General features: G+C 45.6%; 1 protein-coding gene across 4 annotated transcripts in view; it reads right to left on the bottom strand.

Annotated features, from left to right (window-relative positions):
- ABR (ABR activator of RhoGEF and GTPase) overlaps positions 1–12,625 on the bottom strand; it is a 725,529-nt gene that overhangs the window by 520,465 nt on the left and 192,439 nt on the right. The window contains exons 1-2 of one of the 4 annotated variants that reach the window (XM_063955969.1): positions 1,211–1,489; positions 855–1,008 (exon numbers count right to left, since the gene is read on the bottom strand). The exons of 1 other annotated variant lie outside the window; for it this stretch is intronic. In XM_063955969.1, coding sequence (XP_063812039.1) covers positions 855–915 — 61 coding nt within the window. In that variant the 5' untranslated portion in view covers positions 916–1,008; positions 1,211–1,489. 2 more of the 4 variants (XM_063955971.1, XM_063955970.1) reach the window with 2 other exon arrangements.

The raw sequence follows: 12,625 nt of genomic DNA, 5'->3' as shown, positions 1-12,625 counted from the left end.
ATGAGCACAGAATACCAGATGTGAGCAGGATCACACAAGGGGGAAGTATAGCGCTGCAAGCAGTTTATGCAGGGAAGGAGCACAGACACCACCAAACAGCACAAAAAAAGAACATTAAAAAAATGAGCAAGACTGTTTATGTAGGCATTTATCATAGGACACACACTAGATGATGGCCGAAATTCATCACATGACAATATAACCATCATCTCCAAGTCCCCCCCCTCCCCTCCCCGAGCACCGGAAATCAGACCTCTGTAAAGGACCACTGAATACATGCAGTAGATTCACATTTAGTATTTTTATTTAACTTGCAATTAATGTCCCATGGATACTTGCAGTGATCACGATTACTGATCACGTGCGCATCCTCTATAGTTGCTTGGTGGTTGCAGTGTATCTCGTTACACACTACCCACAGGTGTAAGTATTCTGAACCCAACAAATCCCTTTCACATGGCTGAAAACTGACTAGAATGCAATGCAAACAGATTCTGGGCACTGGTTATGCAATAAATCTAGCACACCCATAAGGGACTATTATTGCCTTTGAAGCAGCCAAAAAAGCAGTTTTAGTCAGTAGCAATGCATATGTCTATACTGTGCAAATGTGTTCTTACGCACAAGTACATATCACCTACAGCAAATATACTGGCACAGTGCTGCATCAAAATAGTTTGCATTGGAAAATAACAGACCTACTGATCTATCTATCTATATGTGTAAATATATATAATAAACACAGACATATTACACACATATGTGCACACAATTCTACAAATACATAAAAAAAAAAAAATTCAGGTGACATGCACAGCCGCAATAACGCCTGGCTAACGTGGAGAGACACTTACTGCTGTAGAGTGTATCTATCCAGGAGAGACGAGGCATCCCTTGGTGGCTCACAGGCTCCATGGTGTCAGACTCAGGAGTCCTTCAGATCCCAACCTGCATCTCATCAGAGACTAGTGGCCCTGGGGAAGATGTTCAAGCCAGGACGGCAGCTGCCTGGGAAAGTAAGCATGTCATCTCTCAGACAGGGAGCAATAGGTAAAGCGCAGAGGATAGACACTGCAGGGGACAGGCCAAAGCTTTGCAGAGGGAAGGAGTACAGTAGATGAAAGAACACAGGAGAGAAGGAGGCAGGGGGAGGGAAGCATGAAGCAGTAGATAACAGAGATTCTAAGCAGAGAACAGATGATCCCCGTACCAGGGATGCTAAAAGATCCAAATTCATACATGAATGGAGCTTCTATCTTCAGGAGGGAGAAGGCTGCTGCTTTGTGTCCCTGAAGTTCTCGCTATGTGTTTACACTGAGGAGTGAAAGCGGATGAATGGGAGGGGGCTGCCTTAGGTACAAAGGGAGAAAGGGAGGGGGTGGAAGGGAAGCTCTGTCCTGAACCTGACAGATGGGCGGATGGTTTTCCCCTTGGATGCCGATGGTAATTTTGCTGTGTCCTCGACACAGAGCCTGTGCTCCCTTTCAGGCACCTGCTGTGGACATCACACAGACCATCTCTTCAGCCTCCTCCCTCCATCTCAATGCACAGTACATTAATGCTGCTCACCCAAGTCCGCATTAGCATAAGCAGAAACCCTATGCAGAGACTGCAAATCTCCTCATCCAAACTCTACTTTGTTATCTGCCTCTCTGGGAAAACCTCTGATATTAAATGTGAGAGGGTCTCCATGGCAGCAGAGCAAAGCACAAGGCTTATCTGGGCGAGACCACCTGCTTGCAGAGATTGCAGTCAATCATGAATGAGAGCTAGAACACATACTGGTGTTACACACTTTCGTCTTAAACGCTATTGGAAACCACAAGTGTGTTAACTAATTTGCCACTGTCCATGCCAGCAATTTTGTTTGCTGTAATGAAATAGAATCCACTGTGTCTGCACAAATGTGTTAAGTCTCAAAAGCAGAACTGCTACTGTGTCAGACAACAGGTCGATGAACTTGCTGGGAGAATATCGCCTGTGGAAATCCAGGCAATGTCATTCAAAGAAAAAGGGTTTTCATTTCAGTGAATATTATTGGTATAAAAGGTAATGTACTTAGACTGCCAATTAAAGAGGCAGCATTATCAAACAAGATGTAATCCACAACAATCCATGCTTGTATAGATATTTTTTATTTCTCTAACGTCCTAGTGGATGCTGGGGACTCCGTCAGGACCATGGGGATTAGCGGCTCCGCAGGAGACAGGGCACAAAAATAAAGCTTTAGGATCAGGTGGTGTGCACTGGCTCCTCCCCCTATGACCCTCCTCCAAGCCTCAGTTAGGTTTTTGTGCCCGTCCGAGCAGGGTGCAATCTAGGTGGCTCTCCTAAAGAGCTGCTTAGAAAAAGTTTTTTAGGTTTTTTATTTTCAGTGAGTCCTGCTGGCAACAGGCTCACTGCTACGAGGGACTTAGGGGAGAGAAGTGAACTCACCTGCGTGCAGGATGGATTGGCTTCTTAGGCTACTGGACACCATTAGCTCCAGAGGGAGTCGGAACACAGGTCTCACCCTGGGGTTCGTCCCGGAGCCGCGCCGCCGACCCCCCTTGCAGATGCCGAAAAATGAAGGTCCAGAAACGGCGGCAGAAGACTCTTCAGTCTTCATAAGGTAGCGCACAGCACTGCAGCTGTGCGCCATTGTTGTCAGCACACTTCATAGCAGCGGTCACTGAGGGTGCAGGGCGCTGGGGGGGGGGCGCCCTGGGCAGCAATGATAGTACCTTATTCTGGCTAAAAATACATCACATATAGCCCCTGGGGGCTATATGGATGTATTTAACCCCTGCCAGGTCTCAGAAAAACGGGAGAAGAAGCCCGCCGAAAAGGGGGCGGGGCCTATTCTCCTCAGCACACAGCGCCATTTTCCCTCACAGAAATGCTGGTGGGAAGGCTCCCAGGCTCTCCCCTGCACTGCACTACAGAAACAGGGTTAAAACAGAGAGGGGGGGCACTTATTTGGCGATATGTATATATATATTAAAATGCTATAAGGGAAAAACACTTATATAAAGGTTGTCCCTGTATAATTATAGCGTTTTTGGTGTGTGCTGGCAAACTCTCCCTCTGTCTCCCCAAAGGGCTAGTGGGGTCCTGTCCTCTATCAGAGCATTCCCTGTGTGTGTGCTGTGTGTCGGTACGTGTGTGTCGACATGTATGAGGACGATGTTGGTGAGGAGGCGGAGCAATTGCCTGAAATGGTGATGTCACTCTCTAGGGAGTCGACACCGGAATGGATGGCTTATTTAAGGAATTACGTGATAATGTCAACACGCTGCAAGGTCGGTTGACGACATGAGACGGCCGGCAAACAAATTAGTACCTGTCCAGGCGTCTCAAACACCGTCAGGGGCTGTAAAACGCTCATTTACCTCAGTCGGTCGACACAGACACGGACACTGACTCCAGTGTCGACGGTGAAGAAACAAACGTATTTTCCTTTAGGGCCACACGTTACATGTTAAGGGCAATGAAGGAGGTGTTACATATTTCTGATACTACAAGTACCACAAGAAGGGTATTATGTGGGGTGTGAAAAAACTACCTGTAGTTTTTCCTGAATCAGATAAATTAAATGAAGTGTGTGATGATGCGTGGGTTTCCCCCGATAGAAAATTATTGGCGGTATACCCTTTCCCGCCAGAAGTTAGGGCGCGTTGGGAAACGCCCTTTAGGGTGGATAAGGCGCTCACACGCTTATCAAAACAAGTGGCGGTACCGTCTCCAGATAGGGCCGCCCTCAAGGAGCCAGCTGAGAGGCTGGAAAATATCCTAAAAAGGTATATACACACATACTGGTGTTATACTGCGACCAGCGATCACCTCAGCCTGGATGTGCAGCGCTGGGGTGGCTTGGTCGGATTCCCTGACTGAAAATATTGATACCCTTGACAGGGACAGTATTTTATTGACTATAGAGCATTTAAAGGATGCATTTCTATATATGCGAGATGCACAGAGGGATATTTGCACTCTGGCATCAAGAGTAAGTGCGATGTCCATATCTGCCAGAAGATGTGTATGGACACGACAGTGGTCAGGTGATGCAGATTCCAAACGGCACATGGAAGTATTGCCGTATAAAGGGGAGGAGTTATTTGGGGTCGGTCCATCGGACCTGGTGGCCTCGGCAACAGCTGGAAAATCCACCTTTTTTACCCCAAATCACATCTCAGCAGAAAAAGACACCGTCTTTTCAGCCTCAGTCCTTTCGTCCCCATAAGGGCAAGCGGGCAAAAGGCCAGTCATATCTGCCCAGGGATAGAGGAAAGGGAAGAAGACTGCAGCAGGCAGCCCATTCCCAGGAACAGAAGCCCTCCACAGCTTCTGCCAAGTCCTCAGCATGACGCTGGGGCCGTACAAGCGGACTCAAGTGCAGTGGGGGGTCGTCTCAAGAGTTTCAGCGCGTAGTGGGCTCACTCGCAAGTGGACCCCTGGATCCTACAAGTAGTATCCCAGGGGTACAGACTGGAGATTCGAGACGTCTCCCCCTCGCAGGCTCCTGATGTCTGCTTTACCAACGTCTTCCTCCGACAGGGAGGCAGTATTGGAAACAATTCACAAGCTGTATTCCCAGCAGGTGATAATCAAAGTACCCCTCCTACAACAAGGAAAGGGGTATTATTACACACTATATTGTGGTACTGAAGCCAGACGGCTCGGTGAGACCTATTCTAAATGGGAAATCTTTGAACACTTACATACAAAGGTTCAAATCAAGATGGAGTCACTCAGAGCAGTGATAGCGAACCAGGAAGAAGGGGACTATATGGTGTCCCTGGACATCAAGGATGCTTACCTCCATGTCCCAAATTGCCCTTCTCACCAAGGGTACCTCAGGTTCGTGGTACGGAACTGTCACTATCAGTTTCAGACGCAGCCGTTTGGATTGTCCACGGCACCCCGGGTCTTTACCAAAGTAATGGCCGAAATGATGATTCTTCTTCAAAGAAAAGGCGTCTTAATTATCCCTTACTTGGACGATCTCCTGATAAGGGCAAGGTCCAGAGAACAGTTGGAAGTCGGAGTAGCACTATCTCAAGTAGTTCTACGACAGCACGGGGGGATTCTAAATATCCAAAATCGCAGCCGTTTCCGACGACACGTCTGCTGTTCCTAGGGATGGTTCTGGACACAGTCCAGAAAAAGGTGTTTCTCCCGGAGGAGAAAGCCAGGGAGTTATCCGAGCTAGTCAGGAACCTCCTAAAACCAGGAAAAGTGTCAGTGCATCATTGCACAAGAGTCCTGGGAAAAATGGTGGCTTATTACGAAGCGATTCCATTCGGCAGATTCCACGCAAGAACTTTTCAGTGGGATCTGCTGGACAAATGGTCCGGATTGCATTTTCAGATGCATCAGCGGATAACCCTATCTCCAAGGACAAGGGTGTCTCTCCTGTGGTGGTTACAGAGTGCTCATCTTCTAGAGGGCCGCAGATTCGGCATTCAGGATTGGATGCTGGTGACCACGGAGGCCAGCCTGAGAGGCTGGGGAGCAGTCACACAGGGAAAAAAATTTCCAGGGAGTGTGATCAAGTCTGGAGATTTTTCTCCACATAAATATACTGGAATGCTCTAAGCTTAGCAAGATCTCTGCTTGAAGGTCAGCCGGTATTGATCCAGTGGGACAACATCACGGCAGTCGCCCACGTAAACAGACAGGGCGGCACAAGAAGCAGGAGGGCAATGGCAGAAACTGCAAGGATTTTTCGCTGGGCGGAAAATCATGTGATAGCACTGTCAGCAGTGTTCATTCCGGGAGTGGACAACTGGGAAGCAGACTTCCTCAGCAGACACGATCTACACCCGGGAGAGTGGGGACTTCATCCAGAAGTCTTCCACATGATTGTGAACCGTTGGGAAAAACCAAAAGGTGGATATGATGGCGTCTCGCCTCAACAAAAAACTGGACAGGTATTGCGCCAGGTCAAGAGACCCTCAGGCAATAGCTGTGGACGCTCTGGTAACACCGTGGGTGTTCCAGTCAGTGTATGTGTTTCCTCCTCTGCCTCTCATACCCAAAGTACTGAGAATTATACGGCAAAGGGGAGTAAGAACGATACTCGTGGCTCCGGATTGACCAAGAAGAACTTGGTACCCGGAACTTCAGGAGATGCTCACGGAAAATCCGTGGCCTCTACCTCTAAGACGGGACCTGATTCAGCAGGGACCGTGTCTATTCCAAGACTTACCGCGGCTGCGTTTGACGGCGTGGCGGTTGAACGCCGAATTCTAAAGGAAAAAGGCATTCCGGAAGAGGTCATTCCTACACTGGTTAAAGCCAGGAAGGAGGTGACTGCACAACATTATCACCGCATTTGGAGAAAATATGTTGCGTGGTGCGAGGCCAGGAAGACCCCCACGGAGGAATTTCAATTGGGTCGATTCCTACATTTCCTGCAAACAGGATTGTCTATGGGCCTCAAGTTGGGGTCCATTAAGGTTCAAATTTCGGCCCTGTCGATTTTCTTCCAGAAAGAATTGGCTTCAGTTCCTGAAGTCCAGACTTTTGTAAAAGGAGTACTACATATACAGCCCCCGGTTGTGCCCCCAGTGGCTCCGTGGGACCTTAATGTAGTTTTGGATTTTCTCAAATCCCATTGGTTTGAGCCACTCAAATCGGCGGATTTGAAATATCTTACATGGAAAGTAACCATGCTACTGGCCCTGGCTTCAGCCAGGAGAGTGTCAGAATTGGCGGCTTTATCGTATAAAAGCCCATATCTGATTTTCCATTCGGACAGGGCAGAACTGCGGACGCGTCCTCATTTTCTGCCTAAGGTGGTGTCAGCGTTTCACCTGAACCAGCCTATTGTGGTGCCTGCGGCTACTAGCGATTTGGAGGATTCCAAGTTGCTGGACGTTGTCAGGGCATTGAAAATATATATTTCAAGGACGGCTGGAGTCAGAAAATCTGACTCGCTGTTTATACTGTATGCACCCAACAAGCTGGGTGCTCCTGCTTCTAAGCAGACGATTGCTCGTTGGATTTGTAGCACAATTCAACTTGCACATTCTGTGGCAGGCCTGCCACAGCCTAAATCTGTCAAGGCCCATTCCACAAGGAAGGTGGGCTCATCCTGGGCGGCTGCCCGAGGGGTCTCGGCATTACAACTCTGCCGAGCAGCTACGTGGTCGGGGGAGAACACGTTTGTAAAATTCTACAAATTTGATACCCTGGCTAAAGAGGACCTGGAGTTCTCTCATTCGGTGCTGCAGAGTCATCCGCACTCTCCCGCCCGTTTGGGAGCTTTGGTATAATCCCCATGGTCCTGACGGAGTCCCCAGCATCCACTAGGACGTTAGAGAAAATAAGATTTTACTTACCGATAAATCTATTTCTCGTAGTCCGTAGTGGATGCTGGGCGCCCATCCCAAGTGCGGATTGTCTGCAATACTTGTACATAGTTATTGTTACAAAAAAATCGGGTTGTTCTTGTTGTGAGCCGTCTGTTCAGAGGCTCCTACGTTGTCATACTGTTAACTGGGTTCAGATCACAAGTTGTACGGTGTGATTGGTGTGGCTGGTATGAGTCTTACCCGGGATTCAAAATCCTTCCTTATTGTGTACGCTCGTCCGGGCACAGTATCCTAACTGAGGCTTGGAGGAGGGTCATAGGGGGAGGAGCCAGTGCACACCACCTGATCCTAAAGATTTATTTTTGTGCCCTGTCTCCTGCGGAGCCGCTAATCCCCATGGTCCTGACTGAGTCCCCAGCATCCACTACGGACTACGAGAAATAGATTTATCGGTAAGTAAAATCTTATTTTAACAACAAATATATACTCCCATATTTAAGATATGTTTTTGTCGAAACAAAAACAGTGTCCAGTAGAGGCACTGTTCCAGAACAGGTGCTGGATGACATTCAACCATAGAGCTGGGTACAAACCTGACGGTGCAACTCAATGTAACTATATATATTTTTCCCTTCTGTTTTATATGACTGCCAATAAGGATGTTAAAGATACGTTGATGGGAGTACAGACCTTTAGTTTGAAGTAAGATCATGTGTAAGCAACAATTTGTTTCCTGCACATTGGGGTGCATTTTCCACTACTGGGATTCTGGAAAAAGATACCTTGTTAGGAAAGCACAACATTTACCGCATGCAAGCACAAAAGTGAGCATCTTTCTCTTCCACTAAAGGTGTGTACACATGGTGCGATTTCGGCTATGCCCGATTCTCACTATGCGGTATGGACTGTGGTCAGTATTGCAAGCCTAGATGACTGCTTGCAATACTGGCTATGTGCGATTTTTGCTAAGTGTCAATTTTGACTATACTTTTATACTAGATCAGGCCTGGCCAACCTGTGGCACTCCAGATGTTGTGAAACTACACATCCCAGCATGCCCTGCCACGGTTTTAGCATTCCTTAATAGCAAAACTGTGGCAGAGCATGATGGGACTTGTAGTTTTACAACAGCTGGAAAGCCACAGGTTGGCCAGGTCTGTACTAGATAGTCAAAACTGACTTGTCTGCACAGTCTATCTAGGCTTGCGATACAGACCTCGCGGGACCGCGCATCAGTATCGCATCGGGATTGCAAGGTGACTTTCACCTTGCGATCTGCACTAACTTTCCTTGGAATTTCGACTATATAGTCAAAATCACAAGCAAAAATCTCACCGTGTGTACACACCCGAAAGGAGCAGAGATTCCTCTGCGGGTGTGGAAAGAAAATTATACCAATTATATGTGCAACTGACAAACTGTTATGTGATTTCTTTTTATGTAAAACCAAATTGGGAGCATCGGGGCATATCATCTAAAAAGAGAATACTGGGAGCAACAACAAGGCTGCAGAAATCATCCTAATCTATATGTTCATATTTACTGTTTATCAAGTTGTGGTGACTTGTGTTGGTGATGGTACTTGCTGCCTTCCTTTTATGCGCCCAGTGTTGGCTTTAAAATGTCTTTTTATATCCAGTATATCATTTCATGCTGTATGTAAGCACACCATGTCAGCTGCGGAATCATCCCACTGAACGTGCAGCACATCCAATTTGTGTTCATTCTAGCACCCTGCACTTGTCACAACCCATGCAGTTGCTCTTTTCTGCCTGGGGTGTCGCTCTCTGCTCTAGTGCTTCTAGCACACTCTGATCTGTATCTTAGCACTGAGATATAGACCAGAATTTGCTAAAAGCACCAGATCAGAAAAACTCCCCAGCCAGGAAAGCTGAACTACACGGGTTGTGACAGGTGCTAGAATGAACACTATCCAGTGGGATGTTGTAACCACCCAATTAATCAAACAGTGAACTGGGTGGATTTGAAGGTACAGACTAGACATCATGGATCGCACATCTTATAGTGTGTACCAAGCTTAGCTTAGCCAAATAAGCTATGATGATGTTTTTTCTCATTTTCTTTTGTAAATTTAAGAAAACGGAAGCATTTTAACATTTAGGTTTAGGGATCAATCATCTTAAGTAAGTCCAAGAAAGTTGATGGTGATTTACTGATCTTTTTTTTTTTTTTTTTTTTTTTAAGTCCAACTATGCTGCATTCACTTTGAGAAGAACACAAGACTACTAGGAGGGGGTATCAAATTAGCAGTGAAGAAACATCTGAAGTGAAAACACAGAAGTTTTTCACAATTTTTTCTGATGTTTCCCATTTTTTTCAGGCTATCCTGTTAAGACAACCCCCCCCCCTCCCTTCCCCCCTAAAAAATAATAATCATCATTCTCCCGAAAACATGCACACAGGTTCAGTTCAGGTTTTGCAAGAAAATGGGGCTGGGTTTTTTTTGGAGGGGGGATTTGGCTTAGCCTGCTTGGGGCAGGTGAAACAAAATCCCTGATAAGCCGCGGCCCCACCATCTTATCGAGGCTAATTGGATAACCCTCAACAATTTACAGCGGGTAATGGGATAACCCCCCACGGTGTGTTGCTGCACCACAAGTGAATGTTAAAGTTCTAGTTACTAAGGGGAAGATGTAGCAAACCTTCTAAGAACTGGAAAAGTTATTGAATATGCATAGCATGTGAAATATTTATTGATGATCACTATGGGGTCGATTCAATTCGGCAACTTATGAATAGCGCCGGGAATTAGCTCCCAACGCTATTCAATTCAGCTGCTAGTTACCCGCAATTGTCGGGAATTCTTCTCTCATCCTCGGGGGATGAGAGAAGAAACCCGACAAAAGTGCTGCCTCGCGGCCGGCGCGAGGCTGATTCTGTCGGGAATCAGCCTCGCGCTGGGGAGTAAAGTCGGTGAATGCCCGTTCTCCCAACAATTCAACCTGTTTAGTCGGCGAGAACGGGCCATCGCCGACTTAACTGGAGCTGAATTGAATAGCGGCGGGAGCTAATTCCCGGCGCTATTCATAAGTTGCCGAATTGAATAGACCCCTATGTTTGTGTTGACTATATTTGTCTTCTATGGAAAAGTAAGAATATTAAATAAATATATAAATAAATAAAAAAGGAGAACTGGAGAACTTACCCATAGCAACCAGCTTTTGCCAATAATTTTTAAGCACTACAGCACTTGATAAATGCTAGCTAGATGTTGTTGGTTGCTATTGGTAAAATCTTCACACTTAAGAAAGTTTAATAGATTCCCCCTAAACTACCATTTAGGGCTCATACACAGGGCCGTGGAGAAGTGCCTGTTACAAGACAGGAGAAGCGGTGTGTTTTTTCCTGGCCATTGTGTGTTGGTAATTCAACTGGGTTTTTTTTTGTTTTGTTTTGTTTGTTTTTTTGGGGGCGGAGGGGGGAAACGGGCGCCCGGCAGAGCTATTAAATGTGTTCTCCAATCGGGCGTGAGTGCCACAGACACCCATTACTTATTGTACTTGTCTCGCCCAAAAGCACTTAAACCCTTCGAAAGTACTGGTTAGGTCGCCCAAACCTCAGGAGGGTGTAAGCAGGAATAAGGGCACACACGTCGGCACAAACAATGGAATCAGGAAATGTGGGCGCTGACAAAGAACTGAATCTCCCATAGTGTTTGCAAAGCGTGCAGTATAAAACGAGAATGTGATGGCAGAGAAGAACCACTTAGCCCATCTAGTCTGCCCCTTTTTTTTTTAACCATATTTTTACATCAAACCTTACAGGTATTTAAACCTTATTTCTTTGTAAGGATATCCTTAGGTCTATCCCAGGCATGTTTAAATTGCTCTACTGTCTTAGCCTCTACCACCTCTGATTGAGGATATTCCACTTGTCTACTACTCTTTCTGTGAAGTAGTTTTTCCTTAAATTTCCACTGAACATACCTCCCTCTAGTTTCAGTGCATGTCCTTGTGTTCTCATACTTCTCTTTATTTGAAGAACGTTTCCCTCCTGGACTTTGTTAAAACCCTTGATATATTTGAAAGTTTCTATCATGTCCCCCCTTTCCCTTCTCTGCACCATACTATACATAGATTTTTTTTTGCCTTTCTGGGTACGTTTTGTGATGTAAGCCATGCACCATTTTAGTTGCCCTCCTTTGTACAGTCTCTAATGTATTAATATCCTTCTGAAGATATGGCCTCCAGAAATGAACATCGCATTCTAGATGAGGCCATACCAATGACCTATACAGTGGCATTATTACTTCTTTCTTTCTGCTGCCGATTCCTCTCCCTATGCAACCAAAGCATCTCACTAGCTTTCCTCATCAATTGTTTTGTTACAATGCTTATCTGCCTTTAAGTCACCAGAAATAGTGACTCCTAGATCCCTTTCCTCCTCAGTAGTTTCCAGTATAATGCCATTCATACTATATTTAGCTTTTGGATTTTTGAGACCCAAGTGCATTATTTTAAATTTTTTGCCATTAAACTAATGCCACACTCTTGACCATTCCTCTAGTCTACCTAGATCCTCAATCATTTGATTTATCCCTCCTGCTGTGTCTACCCTGTTGAATGCCTTTGTGTCATTTGCAAAAAAGCATACTTTGCCTTTAATGCCATTTGCAGTGTCACCAATAAAGATATTAAAAAGCACTGATCCAAGTACAGATGCCTAGGGTACGCCACTGGTAACATTTCCTTTCTGTGAATGCACTCCATTTACTACAACTCTCTGTTTTCTATCCTGCAACTAAGATCTAATCCATTCAACCAACTTAGTATCCAGTCCCAAGCTTTCGAGTTTATTTAGCAGTCTGTGATGTGGGACAGTGTCAAAAGCCTTACTAAAGTCTAGATAAGCTATATCTATGGCTCCACCTTTATCTATTACTTTAGTCACACAGTCAAAAAAGTCAATAAGGTTTGATTCACATGAATCTCTGCTGGGGTTGCGGAGGCTTAAGAGGATCTGCTTCCTCCCTCCCTTCATAATCTGGTAGCCAGGAAGCAAAATCTAGGGGCCATGGCAACCCGGCCCCTGGGACTTGTCGAGCCTTGATATATAAGATGCGTCTAAGTAAACATGGATAGGATTGTATTAGCTGCAAATAGGAGTCTGGGAGTATGTATATATGTATTCTAATGTTTACTTACTGGTAAGTTTGCATAGTGTTAGCATTTTTGGAGAAGAGGTTTATATTTTCCAATGTCACCATTTAGGATTTAAAAAAAAAAAATATATATATATATATATATTATTTTTTATTTTATTTTTATTTTTTTTAGTGGCTGCCTTTCATATATCGTCCTTTAAGT

The sequence above is a fragment of the Pseudophryne corroboree genome, chromosome 2 (assembly GCF_028390025.1).
Source record: "Pseudophryne corroboree isolate aPseCor3 chromosome 2, aPseCor3.hap2, whole genome shotgun sequence".
In the NCBI taxonomy this organism is placed as follows: domain Eukaryota; kingdom Metazoa; phylum Chordata; class Amphibia; order Anura; family Myobatrachidae; genus Pseudophryne; species Pseudophryne corroboree.
Note: the sequence above shows the minus strand (reverse complement) of the source record. Positions and strands in the feature narration are given on the sequence as shown.